Source organism: Myotis myotis, unplaced genomic scaffold (assembly GCF_014108235.1).
Source record: "Myotis myotis isolate mMyoMyo1 unplaced genomic scaffold, mMyoMyo1.p scaffold_m19_p_14, whole genome shotgun sequence".
In the NCBI taxonomy this organism is placed as follows: Eukaryota; Metazoa; Chordata; class Mammalia; order Chiroptera; family Vespertilionidae; genus Myotis; species Myotis myotis.
The window spans coordinates 36,109,859-36,128,797 of record NW_023416318.1 but is presented as its reverse complement, the minus strand read 5'-3'; the positions used below and the strand labels follow the sequence as shown (position 1 = coordinate 36,128,797).

The window sequence follows — 18,939 nt, the reverse complement described above, 5'->3', positions numbered from 1 at the left end:
ATGTGTTTTTGTTTTTTTTGTTTTTTTAAAATTCTTATTGATTTCAGAGAGGAAGGGAGAGGGAGAGAAACATCAATGATGAGAGAGAATAATTGATTAGCTGCCTCCTGCACGCCCGCCCCCCTACAGGGGATCCAGCCCATAATCGGGCTTGTGCCCTGATCAGAATCAAACAGCGATCTCCTGGTTCACGCTGGCTCAACCACTGAGCCACGTGGCTGGGCTACACCGTGGTTTAACAGTCCTCTAATTCAGTTTTAGTGTTCACCTTGTATCACTTTTCAGGATCCAACCAGGTGCCAACGAGGTACGCGTCCAGAAACCTGTGGTTGGAACTCGTCTTTTGCACTTTTCCACTTGGGTGCGGGGGCGTTTGTAGCGAGTTTTTGGCTAGATGGAATTCAACCAAACCCCGTGCTTTTCTCTCCAGCTTCTGCACCTCCTGCAGGACTGCACCGAAGACACACCCCAAAGGAGCAGGCGCCTTAACGGCCTTACACAGAGCAAACAAGAAATGCCTTGGCTCTGCCGCTTTTGTCCAAGGCACTTTCACCTCACACGCCCAGGGCTTTAGGATTTACCTGGAGGGTCCATGTGCTTTGAATCCATGGCAAAGTGGAGGAATTCCATTTCTACTATCAACGAGGACCTGGCACGAACATTTTCCTCTTTAAAAAATTTTTTTTGAAATATCCACCTTAGCAGTGGAGAGGGGTGGCCCCAGAGAACAAGAAGGCTTATTATTATTACACAAAAAATATCTCAGCCCCTGCCCACACCCTGCACCCAGCCTCCAGCACTCTGGGACCGCGGCTCTCAGACCTCTAGGTTTGATAACAACCAGGGACTACAAAACAGAGAATTCTGGGGGGAGGAAGTGACGACACGGCGCAAAGCATGCCGGGCCCCGGCGGGCTCCGCTCGGGAAGAGACTCCTTCCTCTTAACGTGGTTGCCGAGTCCTGGGCGCTGCCCTCAGTTTTAACCGGTATTTGTCTCGTTTTTGAGGGTTAGACGTTAAGGACCACCTGGCTTGAGGACGGCTCTAGGTACCATGCGGCTGCAGGAGAGGCCAGGAGTCTGAGCTCTGCAGCCTCCGAACAGATGTTCGGAGGACGTTGTGACCAATCCGGGCCGGAGAGATCCTGCAGACACAGCCAGCGAGCGAGTGGGTGCCTAGCCGAGTTTCCTTTTCAGCTTTTGGCGGAAAGTGGCGTGGAGCGAGCTCCTCCGGGGGGAGGAGAGCAGAGTTGAAAGGTTTGCGCCTCCGCAGACGGGCGTTGAGAGCCCGCGAGGCGGCGACCTGGACCGGGATGGGTGGACTAGGAGGAGGCCAGATGTTACCCAGGCGGCCCCGCGGCCACGCGGCGGCTTTCAGACCGAAGAGTAAATACTGTGTTGACTGTTTTTCTGATATGGATCTTGAGGCAAATGACAGGATTTCTTGACCTCTAGGGTGAAGATTAGGGATTTGCTGGCGTGGAACATGTATTAACCCGAACTGGTGGTGGTTTTAGATCTAGCCAGATGGCAGCCGTGAATGAATGGACGAAGAGAGGGCCCTTAGAATGGCAAGATTACACTTACAAAGAAGTCAGAGTGACAGCGAGTGAGAAGGACTATAAAGGATGGGTTTTAACCACAGACCCCGTCTCCGCCAAGTGAGTATGGGTCCTGCTTCCCTGACATCATGACACCCCTTTGTGCTGCCTCTCTTATATACAAACTCCGAAAGCCGATAATGAAAGGCTAATTATTCCCATATAAGAATTTCATTGTCTTTGAATCTAAGTGCAGCTCTACCTATGGATTACCTTGTCAGACCAACCAAGTTAGTAGAAATGAGACATTTTAAAAAATATATATTTTATTGATTTCAGAGAAGAAGGGAGAGGTATAGAGAAACATCAATGATGAGAGAATCATTGATCATTGCCTCCTGCATTCCCCACACGGGATCGAGCCTGCAACTCCGGGCATGTGCCCTGACCGAGGATCAAACAGTGACCTCCTGGTTCATAGGTGGAGGTTCAACTACTGAGCCACGCTAATGGGGGAGACATTTCTTTTCTTGCTACATTTTATTGTAAAATTTTAAACATGCCGAAACCGGTTTGGCTCAGTGGATAGAGCGTCGGCCTGCGGACTGGAGGGTCCCGGGTTCGATTCCGGTCAAGGGCATGTGCCTTGGTTGCGGGCACATCCCCGGTGGGGAGTGTGCAGGAGGCAGCTGGTCGATGTTTCTCTCTCATCGATGTTTCTAACTCTCTATCTCTCTCCTTTCCTCTCTGTAAAATCTCAATAAAATATATTTAAAAAAAAAAAAAAAAAAAAAAAAAAAATTTTAAACATAACACAAAATATAAAGAGCATGGTATAACACACTAACCTTACACCTCCTTCCATGTATTTTATTTTTTTAAAATATATTTTATTGATTTTTTACAGAGAGGAAGGGAGAGAGATAGAAAGTTAGAAACATAGATGAGAGAGAAACATCGATCAGCCGCCTCCTACACATCTCCTACTGGGGATGTGCCCGCAACCCAGGTACATGCCCTTGACCGGAATCGAACCTGGGACCTTTCAGTCCGCAGGCCGACGCTCTATCCACTGAGCCAAACCGGTTTCAGCTCCTTCCATGTATTTTAAAGCCAACTGTAGGCATATAAATTTTGTTCATAAGTACTTCAATATCTCTTAGTAGATAGGGACTCTTTAATAAATGTAAGCACAATATTATAACACTTAAGAACAGTAATAATAATTTTAATATTAGCTAAATCCTCTGAGTTCAGGTTCACTTGTCTTCAAAGTATCTTTATATTGGTTTATCAGTTTGGTTGATATGTCTCTTAAGTATCTTTTTTAAAAAAATATATATTTTTATTGATTTCAGAGAGGAAGGGAGAGGGAGAGATAGAAACATCAATGATGAAAGGGAATCATTGATTGGCTGCCTCCCGAACATTGGACCAAGCCGGCAACCCAGGCATGGGCCCTTGATTGGAATCGAACCTGGGACCCTTCGGTCCGCAAGCTAATGCTCTATCCACTGAGCCAAACTGGGTATGGCTGTCTCTTAAGTATCTTAATCTATAAGTGTGCAGTTTCTCTTTTTAGTTTTCATGTCTCTTATTTGTTGAAGAAAGGGAGTATTTGATAGAATTGAACACATTCTGGGTTGAGCTTATTGCATTATTAGGATGTAGTTTATTAATTTTTACTGATTTGATTTGAGAGAGGGAGAGAGAGAAATGTATTATCAGTTGCCTCCTGCATGCCCCCTACTGGGGATCAAGCCCAAAACCTGGGCATGTGCCCTGACTAGGAATCGAACCTGTGATCTGGTGCATGGGATGATGCTCAACCAACTAAGCCACACTGGTTGTGCTAAACTAGTTATTTAGTTTTTATTTTAAGATTATAGGACTACTTACACTCTCTCTCTTTTTTTTTGAGTCAATAGTAGAAACATATTTTCCAGAAAGTTTTGTTTTAAGTTCAAAATTATTAGCATAAATGTGTTAATATTTTATAATGCTTTATTTCTAATATGATTTATATGTATCTTCTTTAATTTTTTAAAAATTTATTGATTGTAGAGAAAGAGAAAGAGAGAAACATTTATTTATTGTTCCACTTATTTATGCATTTATTGATTGCTTGTATGTACCCTAACCGGAGAGTGAACCCTCAGCCTTGGTGTATCAGGACAACGCTCTAATCAAGTGAGCTACCTGGCCAGGGCCTTCTTTATTTTTTGTTATTAATCTTGCTGAGTTTTGTGAATTTGTTTTAAAGAACCAATTTTTGGCCCTAGCTGGTTTGGCTTACTGGATAGAGCATTGGACTGTGGACTGAAGGGCTCCGGATTCGATTCCGGTCAAGGGCATGTGCCTTGGTTGCAGGCTTCAACCCCAGTGCAGGAGGCAACCAATCCATGTCTCTCTCTCACATTGATGTTTCTCTCCCTCCCTCTCTTCCACTCTCTAAAAATCAATGGAAAAATGCCCTTGGGTAAGGGGAAAAAAAGAACCAATTTTTGGCTTTCATCCTCTTACTGACTCTTGTTTAATTATTAATTTTGTGCTTTGATATTTTCTTTGGTCTGCTTTGAAGGGGAGTATTCAATTTTTTTTTTTTAATTCTAAAAGTTAAATCTGTACCCTCGCTTCTTTTTAATACACATTTAAAGCTTTTATAATTCTTGAAGTAATGCTTTCACTGCCTTTCACAATGAGTGCTTTAGGCTGGACAGAAAGTTTAGATGTTTAGGACCCTCAATGAATGCTTACTGAACAAGTGAAAACATCTGGTGGTGAGAGGATTTTTTTTTTTAATAAATATATTTTACTGATTTTTTACAGAGAGGAAGGGAGAGAGATAGTTAGAAACATCGATCAGCTGCCTCCTGCACATCTCCTACTGGGGATGTGCCAGCAACCCTGGCACATGCCCTTGACCGGAATCGAACCTGGGACCTTTCAGTCTGCAGGCCGACGCTCTATACACTGAGCCAAACCGGTTTCAGCGAGAGGATTAATTTTAAACAGGGAAGACCATTCCCTATTATTCTAATGACTTGCTGGAGGTAATGCCTCTTATTCCATTGCTTCTTCCATAGTTTTATGGGCCTTTAGGTTTTTCTTTTGCAAATCTCTGAACTTACTTTTTCTCCAAAGTATTGTCCTCGTGAACTTCCTTGAAGATGGCAGCATGTCTGTGACCGGAATTATGGGACATGCTGTGCAGACTGTTGAAACTGTGAATGAAGGGGACCAAGGGGTAAGAGAGAAGCTGATGCATCTGTTCACATCTGGAAACTGTCAGGCACACAACCTTGAGGATCTGGAAGAGAGAAAGAACAGCCTAAAGAAATGGCTTGAGAAGAACCACATCCCGGTCACTGAACAGGGAGATTCACCAAGGACTCTGTGTGTGGCTGGGGTCCTGACTATAGACCCACCATATGGTCCAGAAAATTGCAGCAGTTCTAATGAGATTATTCTGTCCCGTGTCCAGGATCTTATTCAAGGACATCTTGCAGCTTCCCAGTGAGAACCCAAGAACTATGGGTGCACTGAAATAAGACTTTTTTTCTTCATAAAATGTTTTGAATTTTAAGGCCATCATACTACAGGACTTTAAAGGCACACAAGTGTGTGTGTGTGTTTTAATTTGTTTTGGTAAAAATCAAAGATGCGGATTATGAATGCTAATAAGTGTACTGTTGCAAGGATAACATCACATGCAACAAAATTAGCACAAGGATTGTAAGTCCTTTCTTCTGAGGGAGCTATACCTCCATTTTTGTTAGGCAAGAAATGTATTTGGAAAAACACAACATGTTACATTTAATATTAAATGCATTAGTCCCTTGCACTAACTATATGTGTCTAAATTTTTTTTTTGGTGTGTGTGTAATAATGAAATTGCTTGAAACTTGAAAGTTTTGACTAGTGGTAAATATCTTAACACACAAGCCATATAACCCTCAAAGCCTTTAAAGTGAGAACAAGTTGGTATCTCTGAGGAAAAGGTAAATGTGACAGTAGCCTGCAGCTGAATTCAACGCAGTTCCTCCACCCGGCCCCATTCCTCAGGTTAAGGCTTCCCCGAGGGGAGTGCAGGCAGTGTGCTTCGCTACACCTGGCCACGGGAGCCAGGCAGCAGCAGGACTAGATGGAGGCCTCTGGCCGAGAAAGGCAGCTCAGGTTATTTGGGGTTCTTTCCGTGGGCATGTCTAGAGTGACTGCAGGGGCGTATTAGATTAGAACTCCAAGGCCCTGACTCCCTAGGATAGGGGTGAACAAAATTTGGGCCCTTGGGACAAATCCAGCTTGCTACCTCCATTTGTTAAAAGTTTTTAAAAAGTATATTGATTTCAGATAGGAAGGGAGAGGGAGAGAGAGAAACATCAATGATGAGAGCGACTCAGTGATCGGCTGCCTCCTGCAGGCCCCACAGTGGGGATCGAGTCCGCAACCCACGCATGTGCCCTGACCAGGAATTGAACAGTGACCTGGTTCATAGGTCGACACTCAAACCTCTGAACCACACCGGCCAGGCAGCACCCTTCCTTTTAATTTCAACATAATCAGTCTTTTTAAAAAATCTTTATTGTTGAAAGTATTACATATGTCCCCCTCGCGCCCCGCCCCCCCCCCCCCCATTGACCTGTTCTAGGCCACCTCCCTCCCCCCCCAATCAGACCTTCATCACCCTATTGTCTGCATCCATGGGTTATACATACAAATTCTTTGGTTGATCTCTTCCCACCCAACCACCCTTCCCTACCTTCCCTCAGATTCCAGAGTTGTTCCATGCTTCTATGTCTCTGAATCTATTTTGTTCATCAGTTTATTCTGTTCATTAGATTCCACACATCCAGTCTTTTTAGAACCTTCAGAGGCTCTTGCAGGGGGCATATTATGTTCCTGATGAATTTTCTCAAGTAAACTTTATTGTCACCCTGTTTTTCCTGTGTCCCTGCTTATCTCAGTATCCTGAGTTCCTAGGGTAACTGGCACATGGCACCTGTTTAAGTTGGTTATATTGATATTGGCATAAATGGAAGAATTTCTGAGGTCCCAATATGGGTCTCAAACTAGATAGGTAGCACACAGTAGGTATAAACTGAACAACTGGCCTCTTGTTCACTAATCAGACTTCATGCTTCAATTAGTCCAGTCTTAGCCAGGCTTACTGTACAAAAGGATGGAATAAAGATTTATGGGCTAGAAATAATGGGGACAGCTGGAGTTTAAATGGGACAGTGCACAGGTGAATTTCAGACAGAGGGTGGCATGAACAGAAACGTCTATAATTGCGGATTGTTCTGGGTTTCTAACCCGGATTTGTTTCCTCCTCATGCAGCTAGGCCAGCAGTGGGCAAACTACGGCCCGCGGGCTGGATCCGGCCCATTTGAAATGAATAAAACTAAAAAAAAAAAAGACCGTACCCTTTTATGTAATGATGTTTACTTTGAATTTATATTAGTTCACACAAACACTCCATCCATGCTTTTGTTCTGGCCCTCCGGTCCAGTTTAAGAACCCATTGTGGCCCTCGAGTCAAAAAGTTTGCCCACCCCTGAGCTAGGCCCTTGGTGCCCATTGTACAGCATGGCCCCTGATTTGTAAAGACACCTGTCTTCTAAAGAACACATCTTTGACATTCAATCTGGTAATCTTACTAATAGTGAAGTCCTAAAACAGGTTTCCCCAGTTCAAACTATAGAAGGGTTACTGAGCCTAGACATTATAGTCCCTAATGAGGCTTGATGTTAAATTTAAACATTTTATGGTCATACACCTATAGAACTATATACTCCTTTTAACCCTATTTGTGTTTAGTATATTGGCCAAAGTCTACTAGGTTGGACTCTTTTAAGACAACACAAAGATAAGGTAAGGGTGTGTGTGTGTGTGTGTGTGTGTGTGTGTGTGTGTGTATTTTAAACTTTTTAATGTGGGCCTAAGTGCGAGAACCCGAGTTTCAAAGTGGAAAGTGTTAGCAGTAACAGAATCACACATAAGTCATATCTTCGAAAGGCACAGTTTAACTTATTTTCACATTTTCAAAGTAAGTGCTTTAAAAAACAAAGTTTAATGGCAGGACTTTGTTTTTGTTTTTAATGGTAGGATATTTTAAAGATATCTCTACCCATATGTGCATCACTTTTCTTATTTGTATACAGAATTTTCTCAAATTCTTTTTTGCTGTTGTTAGTCTTCACCTGTCTTCACCTGAGGATATTTTCCATTTTGGGAGAGGGAGAGGGAGAGAGAAAGAGGAAGAGAGAGAGGGAAAACGCATCGATGTGAGAGAGATACATCCATTGGTTGCCTCCCGCATGCGCCCCAACTGGGGCCGGGATTGAACCTGCAACCCAGATATGTGCCCTTTACAGAGAATTGAATGTGTGACCCTCTCGTGCGCAGGCCTACGCTCTAACCAGATATGAAGTCCAGGAGGAAGACAGAGCTAATGCTCTGTCAACCTATGACCACCTCTGTAAGAATGGTTAGCTCTTCTAATTTTCTGAGAACTCAGCTAGACATAGTACAAAACAGTAGTGCAGACTAATTTTGTAGCCAGTATTTTATTAATACGATTCCCTAACTAGAATCCAGTAAAAGTAAAACAAATATTTAAGAAAACATCCACAGAGTTCTTAACAAAATTAACATTACGTGCTGACAATCTTGTTGGGGCTTAGAAATCCAGGCCACAGTGAAATACTATACTGCATTTTGACCTTTAATCACAAAGGAGTAATCTTTTTTCATAGTTCATAAATTTTAAGAGTTTTGGGGTGAGGATTTTCTTATTCAAGGTGTCCAACCTTTTCACATCCTGGCCACCTATGAAAGGATAGGATTTGTGCATTTGTATGTGGCTGCCAGTAACCAGCCCAAGAAGGGCTTCCTGAGGGGAGCAACTTCTCAGCTCTTGGAACCGGAAGTTTTGTAGTCAGCGCGCTCCCAGCTGTGTGCTCTGCTGCAAACATGTGACCAGTCCCCACGGCTCCGCTAGGGCAGCACGTGCTCCACTATAGCACCAAGAGTCAAAACGGCTTTTACAAACTTGTTTAGAGGCTCAGTGCAGTTTTAGTCTTCATTTCTCCTAAGTGTCCAAGCCTAATCATTTTTGTAATCTGAGCCTGTTTCAATAGCAAGTCAGGGCTTGGATACTGTCTGCACTCTGCTTAAGTGCACTGGTGCTTAAATACACCTCATAATGATCAATTTGGACAGTCTAAGAGTCTTATTTAACTAAAATAAAATCTTAAAAAGGGAACACCCTTCATTGAGGTGGTTTTTCTCGATTAGTTTGAATGTTAGCTATGGTATGAAACCCGAGGGCTAGACAAACAGGAATATTTTTCCACCCAGTTCTTTGGGATTCTTCCTGGCCACACTGATAAATGCCCGGGGAAAATATACATGTACTCCTATTTTTTCAAAATGCCAGTGCCCCATTAACCTAAGTGGTGGCTGAAATAAGTCTCATGGAAGGCATTTTTATGGCTGTAAATCTGACACTGGCATGGCAACCCTTTCTCCCTCAACCATGCCAACTTTGCTCTGAGAATACCATTAAAATTCCTTTTAGGTAATGTGAAATGTGGCCATTAGATCCGGGTGAGTTCAGAAGAAAGTAATTTCTAAATGGAAAACCTACAAGAGAATAAAGACACTCAGACAGTTCTGCTTTTAAGAATTAGAGTGTTCTGGATAAGACCGCATGCGCCCCAACTGGGGCCGGGATTGAACCTGCAACCCAGATATGTGCCCTTTACAGAGAATTGTATTTTAATAACAATTAAGAGCTCATTAAGTTTGTTTTTTAAGGCTTACCTTGAATGAGTAAAAATAAAAATCCCTCACAAATCAAGTTTACTCTGTAGCCAATAGCCTACAATGAAATTTTAATCTTTCTTGCTCACATGATTTTTTTTCTTCTCTGTTCTAACTTCTCTCAGTTGAGCCTGTATGATAGAAAAAACAATCAGTATCTCTCCTCATGCCCTTATCTCACCCCAGTGAAAAGCAGGAGAAAAAGAATATGCAGATTAAAACAATACACATTCACTTGTGTGTTATCAGGTGCATTTCATTCATTCTAGGACAGTCCCAGGGAAAAAGACAGGCAGGCGGGTTTGTAGACTGTCTTACCACGACACTCCAATTGTGCTGGGAGTGCCCACTGCTGTTAGAAACACTCAGTCTGGACAATTTCCCTAAGGGAATGCGGTGTCTTGGCAGCCTGGGCAGTGCAGGCCCTGGGCTCCTTCATCAGGGCCAGCCCAGCACAGAGCTTGAGTTCGAGGTAGAGGTGCTGCTGCTGTTTCCCGGGTGAACAAGAAGCAGGTGAGTAGCAAGCACTCTCCTAAGACGGGTCTTTATTGCGTGGTGACAAGCTTCACAATCGTGCTGATGATGCGGGATCCTCGAGGACACATGCACAGGTCTATGCTCGGGTTCTTGATCTTGTCCTGGAGGAGCTGGTCAAGCTCGCAGCGCAATTCCTTCACTAACTCAGCCACCTAAAAGGGAGTGCCATGTCAGTGGCGCGTGACCAACAGGAGAGGGAGATTATCAAAGGAAATGCCCGTTATCATTCTTTGAGACTCCTGGTATGAATTTTAACTTCATTAGTGGGGTGGTGGTGGAAACTAAATAGATTTTCATTCTAAAAATTCTTATAAAAGTTCTTGACCCAACAATAGGAACATTCACTCACTGTGAGCTCTGATACACAAAATGGGCTCCAATATAAAAAGGCTCCTCTATCCCATCTCATTGAAAGAATGGCTTTTATGTAGTGTTCTCCACATTAAAGCTTGCCCAACTTTTATAATTTGCTCTAAGAAGAGAAGCCGGTAAATGAAGAATTTAAAAAAATCTTTTAGCTTTGGGATACACTTTATGCTTTTGTGGGGAGAAAAACCACACTTTTATGTCACTTTGCTTGTGCTGATGTTTCAGTGGCACTATAGATGTCTTCCCAACATCTGCCTTGCCCCTCCCCCATTGTTCGGCAACGTGTAGTTTGGACCCTGATCTAAATCCAACAGGCTCGCCAAAACTGGTTTGGCTCAGTGGATAGAGTGTCGGCCTGGGGACTGGAAGGTCCCAGGTTCGATTCTGGTCAAGGGCATGTACCTGGGTTGCGGGCATATCCCCAGTAGATGTGCAGGAGGCAGCTGATCGATGTTTCTCTCTCATCGATGTTTCTAGCTATCTCTCTCCCTTCCTCTCTGTAAAAAATCAATAAAATATCTTTAAAAAAAAAAAAATCCAACAGGTTCATGCCATCCTTGCCAGGGTGAATGGCTCAGGTAATTCCGGCCTTAGCACCCATGACATTCCTTTGGCCATCAGAACTGGTTTAGGAAGAGAAGGTTCAATGGAACTTTTAGGAAAGGATTTGGTTTCCCCTCTGGACAGTATGCTGCATGAGGTCAGGCCTGGTGCCACCACAGCCATCCTGCTACCCACAGGTCAGCCAGGCTTTATCGCCATTGAGCCGCTGAACTGAATCTCTCTGCCTGGCCTTTCTGACCTGCACTGTCCAATATGGCAGCCAGCAGTCACCTGCGGTCAATCTAATGACCATGTGAAACGTGGCTGGTCCAAAGCGAACTGTCCTGTGAAGGTAAAACCCACACCAGAGTTTGAAGACTTAGTACGAAAACAGAATGTAAAATATCTCAATAAATTTTTATATTGATTATGTGTTGAAATTAAAATCTCTTAGATGTATTAGGCTACTTAATATATATTAAGATTAATTTGACTTCTTTTTACTTTTTTTAAATGTGGCTACTACAAAAATTGAAATTACATAGTGGCTCACATATTTCTATTGCATTGTGCTGCTTTAGACTTTACAGTTAAATACACCAGTATATTCCCTTTGTTTGAGTTGGTGTTTTTGCTTCTGGCAATGTAAGATTTCTAACAGATGCAAGTGTTAAGCTGAGTTTTTATTCCTTAAACATATGTACTGCCCCTTAAATGTTTTCTGCAGGCTCCACATAGTGCATAACTCATACCTGAGAATAAAGAATTCAGATCCATTACCTGTTTTTTTAATGGTAGAGGTAGACTCAGGGTTGATTTTTATTTATTTTTGCTCATCTATACTTCCTGATTTTTCTTTGGTGAGCACATTATTTGCATATCAATGAGGAAGGTCCAACACCTCACTCACAGCTTCTGTCCAGAATCGTCCACACCAGCCCAGCCTGGGCTCCTCCTCTCAGGTGTGCTGCCGGAAGTCTTATTAAGGCTCTGCCCCTGGCGTCACTCCAGCCTCACCCTTTCTTAGTATCTCACTGCAGACCCATCATTCACTCTTAACCAGCTCTGTTGTCCTTGGTCCCTGAAGGAATGCCCTATACTTCATATTATCAAATCCCTTCATGGCTTGAGACTCACAGGATGGATCTGTCCTTACCTGATGCGAAGCAGCCGCAAAACGAATCCAACCATCATCCAAGGAGACAACGAACTCTCCCCTTTGAAGCTGCACATTCACTTGGCCTCCTCCGAACAAGACCAGTGGGTACACAGACACCATGCTGCAGTCGCGGATGAACACCCGACTAGTTTTGATCTTCTCGTGGTACAGCAGGTAGGGGCTGTCAAAGTGTCTGACCTGGAGCATAAAACCTCAGGTGATGACAGCAATGTCACTGGCAACATGAGGGGGCCTCCACCAGTCCCATGGATGCAAATACCACCTGTCGGTAACTTACAAAATCATCTCCAGTCTGTACCTTTCCAGACTTGTATGTGCAACTACCTACTTGACATCTCCACTTGGGCTCCAATAAGCGCGTCAAATTTCTTATGTTCAGAAGAAATTCCTGATTTCCCCTCCATGCAGTGTTCATTATCTAAGTAAACGGCACTCCCCTTCACCCCGTTGCTCAAACCCCAAAGAGTCACCCTTGATTGTACTTCCCCCCCTCACTCTATCTACATCATCGCTAAGTCCCGTCACCTTGCTAAGTCCTGCCAGCTCTATTTTCAAAATACATAATGAACTGACAGGTTCTGACCACTTCTATAGCCATCCCCTTGCGCAGTGCCGCCTACGTACTCGCCCTGCTCCTTTGCATCTTTACAGCTTCTATTCCACACAGCAACCACAGAGATGGTTTAAAAACACAAATCCAGTTAAGGGCTCAAAAGGCTCCAATGATTTCCCACAGACAAAATCCCAGATCCCTGCCATGGCTCACAAGGTCCTACATGACCTGACCATTGCCTACTTGTCCCCATTCACCCGCCACCCTCACCCTAATCATCCCACTGCACTTCCTGGAACACACCAACATGCTCCCTCTCGTGGTCTTCACACTTAATTCCTCTGCTGGAATGTTCTCTTTAGGTACCTGCATGGCTCGCCCTTCCCTGCCCTTAGGATTTGCTCCATGGTTTGCTCCGCAGAGCTCTTCCCTGACCACTCTACGGAAAACTGCCCCTCTCCTACCTCTCAATCTCTCTGACTGATTTCTCTTCATAACATGTGTCACCAAGCTGAGGTGGTTTGCTTGCCTGTCTTCCCCAGTGATGCTGCTGGGCACAGCAAGTGATAGAGCACGGTTTGGCGGAACTTAAGGGACTGTGTTTCCCACCCCACCTGCCATATGTAACTGTGAGTACACCCTGCTATTCTGACCTGATAGTTCACTGATGAAGGGTGAATGTGCACATATCCATCGTTCTTGGTGACAAACTTCAGCTCATCTGATTTTGGTTGCATTCTGACAGCTCCAGTACTGGTCTTCTGAAACTTCCCTTCTGGGCTTTTCACCTAAACAACAGGTATTTGTAAAAATAGATATTTAAAATGTACATTTCCACTCAGGATGTATTCCTTGGCACAAAACCAGTCTTGTTTGAATGCCTTTGCTGTTTCTTCCCTCTATTACCTAGTTTCCTTTTGAAAGCAATATAAGCATACTTTTTGCTTTTCTTTTCAAACCATCAAGAATGTGCCAGGTCGGTGTGGTTCAGTGGCTGAGTGTTGACCTATGAACCAGGAGGTCATGGTTCGATTCCCAGTCGGGGCACATGCTCGGATTGCGGGCTCAGTCCCCACTGGGGTTCGTGCAGGAGGCAGCCAATCAATGATTCTCCCTCATCATTGATTTTTCTTTCTCTCTCTCCTTCTCTGGAAAAAAAAAAAAAAAAAAAAAAGAAGTGTGAACGTAGGTACAGTAGCACTGGGTGGCTACACCACATAGCAGCCACATGGGGGAGAAACTACATTGATATTTCAGGTCTGCACTAATTATCAGGTGCAGAGATTTGGAACCTGCTGATTATCAATCTCAATCCCACATTTCCAAATGAATTCCTTTCAAAACAGCAAGAAAACATTGTATGAATAGAAAAAATCATATGAATAAACAGATTAGTCCATTTGAAAAAAAAAACTGAAAAGCTATGTATACACACACATATATGAATTATATATATATTACAAAAATAATGTTTCCTGTATAAATAACATATTAGGAAAAAAGAAACTAAAGACTTCCTGTAATCATCACATAATTAAGAAATAACTAGTATTATTTAATAAATATAATTTTAGTTTGTCTGTTAGATTTATGTTATATGCTATATGTAGAAAACTAAACACAATATAAATACAAATGTACATATACACTGAAACTAATATAGGATCATTTTCTATAAATATACTTTTAAACTTAATATATTGAGAACTTTTTCCTGTTTTAAAATATTTTCCTAAAACATAATTCCTTTAAAAAAACCCCCCACATAATTCTTAATGGCAATATAGCACCTCATAATTTACCAATAAACTCTCCATTATTAGAAGTTTAGATTGTTCATTCTAACAGTTTATAATTGCAAACATTTCCCTGGATGCATCTTTATGCATATACTAGAGGCCCGATGCACGAAGATCCGTGCAAGAATAGGCCTTCCTTCCCTTGTCTGCTGGCACCAGCTTCCCTCCGGCACCCAGGACTCAGGCTGCTTCGCTCCTGCCACCATTGCCACCCACTGGGGGCGTGCTCTGAGCTGTGCCGTGGCCACTGGAGCACGCCCCCACCCCTGGTGTGTGTCCGCTGAGGGGGGGGTGGGGGGGGAAGTGGCACGCAGTCCCCTCCTGCCCATCTGCGCGCAGCTCCTCCTGAGCAGCTGTGATGCAGCTTCCTCCTGAGCCGGTTGTGATGCCCGGCTAATTTGCATATTACCACTTTATATCTATAGATGCAATTATTTCTTAATAATAAATCTTTAGAAATGAAACTGCTATGTAGAAAGGATGTATCAATTTTATTCCTACCAAAAGTCTGAGAGTGTTCATTATGGGGGGCTTATGACAGTAAATTTTGTCACCTCATAACTACCCAAAATCCATATTTTACTTTAGGGTTCACTCTTGGTGTTATATATTCTATGGGTTTGGATAAATGTATAATGGCATGTATCCTTCATTATGATATGTATTATTCTCACTGCCCTAAAATCTACTATGCTCTGCCTATTCGTCACCTCCCCAACCCCCGATTTTATTTTTGTCTCCATGGTTTTGTTCCAAATGATTTTTTAAAAATAAATTTCAAATGATTTGAAAAACATGCAAGTACTAAGCAGAAAACGAACCATAAATCAGTGAATGTCAACTGAGAATTTAACAAAAAGTTAAAAGAGAAGTGATTCAGTACTCCAACAAACTCAAATTCTAAGGTGACAAGGACTGGATAATGAGAACTCAGATGAGAGCCCAACAAGGGGTTTCCAGAAGTGCGTTGGCACAGGTGGTCCATGGCAAAGCACTGACTTGTTTGACTTTGTTCTTAGTCTAATTTTAGTCCAGGGAAACGGCATAAGAGAAATGTAGTCAAATCAAGTTCCTATCTAACACAGAAGGATAGTTATTTAGGCATAGGTTTGCTGAGAAAGTAAACCTAAATTAAAATATGTCCATTTTAATTCCTGGAATGTCATAATATGTCAGAAGGATTAAAGAAGCAACCCATTTTATACAATAAAAGTTCTTGAACAATGCATCTAAACAGGTTAAGGAAGTGAAGGTTTAGAAATATACACTAAGTTTAAAAGGCTGTGTGTGTGTTTGCATGTGTGAGATGATTAATGCTAAGACTTAACTTATATCCTTAGCTCCAAGTGAGACAAGTTGTGGGAGAATCCAGGAAAAGCATTTTGTTACCTGCACTACATTTGGATACAGAGCAGCACACAGCATTGCTGATATCAGCTTGGGGTTCTCAGCATTTGAATTTGCCTGTGAGAGAAATGCAGCATTAATTTCATAAGTAATGTGGCTACTTTTGTCTGTGCCCTGGAATTTACCATTATGTCATTTGATTTCTATTTTAAAACAGACAAAAGCTTCTAACTTCTATGCCTGTGCTAAAAAAATTGTATTTTCTAAGTGAAAAGTAGATCTATTGGAACACATTCACACAGGACCCACTCCAAGAAGCCCATGAAAACTCTTCCCACATTTCTGCAAAGCAGCTACAAAGCCAGTGTTCCTAAGGCTCAGTAGAGAGAAAGATTCTGGTTCATGAGATGCTCACAATCTCCAGAAAGTACTAACTTCGCTTAGAACAGAGTGGCATCAGGTTCATCTTGAAGAAGTGTTCTTCCTATAGTTATACAAAAATTACTATTGGTTGGGAAAAAGCTGGTCTGATTTAAGAAGACATTATTGGAAAGTCGATTCTACCTCTTACGGATTTATCAAGAATCAGTGTGAAATTTAAAAAACAAAAACCCGTCTGGTTTTATCAGTGTTAGCTGACACTCATTAGTGGAAAGAAGAAAACCAAGACTGCCACAAAACCACTGCTCACAGGCTTGAGTGAAGGATGCCTACATGTGTTCCTGAGTTAAAATAGTATCCATGTGCGAATTAGAGAGAAATAAGAGCTAATTACACATTCTTTACCTCTTCTCCTGTGGCTTCCAGGATGCCATCTCCTCCCAGGGCCCTTTTCTCAATTTCTCTGGCTCTGAGTCCCTCCTTTGCAAAGCCTATATCTGATAACAGTTCAGTAAATTGCCGTTTGAGACTGGCCATTTCCTGAAAGAAGTAGAGAAAGTGTTTAAGCAGGGGCATCAACATATCAAAGGTAGGTAGAGACAGTCTTACAGTGATGAATGAGACAGAAACTCATTACTTCAGTGGACAGTAATGAGGCTCATATGGGTTCATCAAACAGGTCATTTCCAAAAAGGCAGTTTACATGTATGCAAACCAGCAGAGCTAAATAGTTACAGAGAAATCAATAAGCTACAAAAACCCCAAAGATCATCCATTTACCTCTAGATTACATTTTAAAAATCATGTTCATTGGATTTTGGATTTTGGATAGGTCTGATGTTCCTGGAGATTCTCAGGTCAGCAAAAAATGCGGTTAATTTTGTTTGGGACCCGACTCCAGGTGACACTGCCTAGGTCTTTCCTACCTGCAGCTCTGCTCAGGTCCTCTTAGTGCTTTACCTGAGCCTAGAGTGGTTGGTGCTGCATTCACCACTTTCCCTTTCGCTTACCTTGAGGTCTCGCTGGCTCACATCTTTTCCTAGGAATAGGAACATTATTAACTGGCTTAGATTAGACCCTCCTTTTTGTAGCTGAACACAAGTATGAGAAAGAAAAAGCCCAAACCTCCTTCTCTTCTGGCTTCTGTTCAAATATAAGCTGCACATCAGACAACAGAAAAGGAGATAAAGACATCATGGGAACCGAGAGCGAAGCAACACTATCCTGTCTCCTGATGACAATGTGAGTGTTTTCTAGGAATGTCTCCAGTACATATGGAACATGGCAAAATATAACCGGAGTTAAATATGCCATAAATAAAGACATGGCTTTCTCTGACATCTTGTTAAAGCAAGCTAGAGTTTAGTGAAAAGAGGGAACTCTATTTGATGGACCTCATAGAGCACAGCAAAATCTACATGTATCCTGGAAAAAAAAAGAATAAGTAAATTTAGTAAAAATTGTAATTTAAAAGAAATATAATTTATACTTAAAAAATCTTAATGACCACAGGAAATATGTATTATTGCATCTTACATATAAAAATGTCCTTTAGATTAGTGACTCTAACTCTTGCTGTGTATTAGAATCACTTGGTCAACCCAACAATGACAGTAAACAGATGCTGAGGCCCTACCCCTGGAGAGCCAATGAAACTGGCATGGGGTGGAACCTGGGCATTTTTACTTTTTTGTTGTAAGCTTCCTCAGGTGAATCTAATGTGCAGCTATGACTGAAAAATTATTGCTTTTGATGTACTTATAATACAGCTAGAACCTTTGCTTTCTCAAAATGCCTCACTGAAGTACATCTAAAGGCAGATGAGAATGAAGGCAAATACTGGCATGCATGCATTGTTCTAGGCACTGGGGATAGAGTGTTGGACAAAACAGATAAGGTCTCTGCTCTGATGGAGCTTCTGGGATAGAGAGATACATAAATAATGTCAGGTTCTGGTAAGTACTAAGGACATTAATTTTGTGTTCTACTCCAGGCCATCTTTTAATATGAAAGGAACGTTCTTCCCCCTTCCAGCCTCAAAACCTTCAAGTAAAACATTACTCAAAGATGTGCACCGCCCTAACCAGTTTGGCTCAGTGGATAGAGCGTCAGCCTGTAGACTCAAGGGTCCCAGGTTCGATTCCAGTCAAGGGCATGTGCCTTGGTTGCGGGCGCATCCCCGGTGGGGGGTGTGCGGGAGGTAGCTGATCAATGTTTCTCTCTCATCGATGTTTCTAACTATCCTTCTCCCTTCCTCTCTGTAAAAAATCAATAAAATATATTAAAAAAAAAGAAGAAGATGGGCACCATCAGTATCTGGCTTCTTGTGCCACTTTGGAGGGGGATCTAGAAACACTGTCACAACAGAGGGCAGAGCCCTGCCTGCTACCACACAGAAGATGATACACCTTTTTCTTTCCTGTGTACTCATCATTGACATAGTAGCCTCTGATGGGCATAAGGAAAACTCACGAGGAAAATCTGGTTCAGTATTCATTCTTTGGTTTTAGGGGGAGGATTGGGGTTAACGATGCTCATAACCCACTTTGAGAACCTGCTAAAAGCATGATTCCTCTACCAAAATAAGGCACATATGTATAAGGATATGATTTTGCATATAATTTCAAGGGTTATGGACCCAGGTTGAGAATGCCTGGTAAAATTACTAAAAAAAACTGACTTCCAGTAAGCAGCAAGCTTCGGAGAGCCTATATTTCCCAGCCCTCCCCGTAAGTAAACACAAGCTCACTGAAAAAGGGAAAAGGTTTAGCACAGGCCGATGTCATGCATAGTTCAGGAGTCTGTCTCACACAGCTGGTGAAGCTGAGCATATTCCAGAAATAACGTTTTCAATGTCAAGGCAGG

At 42.5% G+C, this 18,939-nt stretch overlaps 2 protein-coding genes across 11 annotated transcripts in view; one reads left to right on the top strand and one right to left on the bottom strand.

The window, feature by feature from the left end:
* Positions 1 to 881: 881 nt before the first annotated feature.
* GEMIN6 (gem nuclear organelle associated protein 6) lies at positions 882 to 5,389 on the top strand. 5 transcript variants are annotated; one of them, XM_036334803.1, is made up of 3 exons: positions 882 to 987; positions 1,517 to 1,660; positions 4,685 to 5,389. In XM_036334803.1, the coding sequence occupies exons 2-3, from the start codon at positions 1,527 to 1,529 to the stop codon at positions 5,058 to 5,060; spliced, it is 510 nt and encodes a 169-aa protein (XP_036190696.1). In that variant the 5' UTR covers positions 882 to 987; positions 1,517 to 1,526; the 3' UTR covers positions 5,061 to 5,389. The 5 variants fall into 5 exon arrangements, with proteins under 5 accessions (XP_036190696.1, XP_036190695.1, XP_036190694.1 ...); XM_036334802.1 differs by having other exon boundaries at positions 887 to 987; positions 1,455 to 1,660; XM_036334801.1 differs by having other exon boundaries at positions 926 to 1,256.
* Positions 5,390 to 6,297: 908 nt separating this feature from the next.
* Positions 6,298 to 18,939, bottom strand: part of DHX57 (DExH-box helicase 57) — a 49,635-nt gene continuing 36,993 nt past the window's right edge. For 4 of the 6 annotated variants that reach the window (XM_036334787.1, XM_036334790.1, XM_036334788.1 and 1 more), the window contains 5 exons: positions 16,480 to 16,614; positions 15,736 to 15,810; positions 13,201 to 13,335; positions 11,971 to 12,171; positions 9,608 to 10,054 (listed from right to left, as the gene is read on the bottom strand). In XM_036334787.1, coding sequence (XP_036190680.1) covers positions 9,911 to 10,054; positions 11,971 to 12,171; positions 13,201 to 13,335; positions 15,736 to 15,810; positions 16,480 to 16,614 — 690 coding nt within the window. In that variant the 3' untranslated portion in view covers positions 9,608 to 9,910. Of the gene's footprint in view, positions 9,497 to 9,607; positions 10,055 to 11,970; positions 12,172 to 13,200; positions 13,336 to 15,735; positions 15,811 to 16,479; positions 16,615 to 17,328; positions 17,500 to 18,939 lie in introns of those variants that run through there. The other 2 variants (XR_004971876.1, XM_036334792.1) reach the window with 2 other exon arrangements.

Bases quoted from the DNA above. Each gene is read 5' to 3' on its own strand.
- GEMIN6 (XM_036334803.1), top strand. From the start codon at position 1,527: ATGGCAGCCGTGAATGAATGGACGAAGAGAGGGCCCTTAGAATGGCAA. The intron at 1,661-4,684 runs GTGAGTATGGGT...TTTTCTCCAAAG, and splicing joins ACAGACCCCGTCTCCGCCAA to TATTGTCCTCGTGAACTTCC.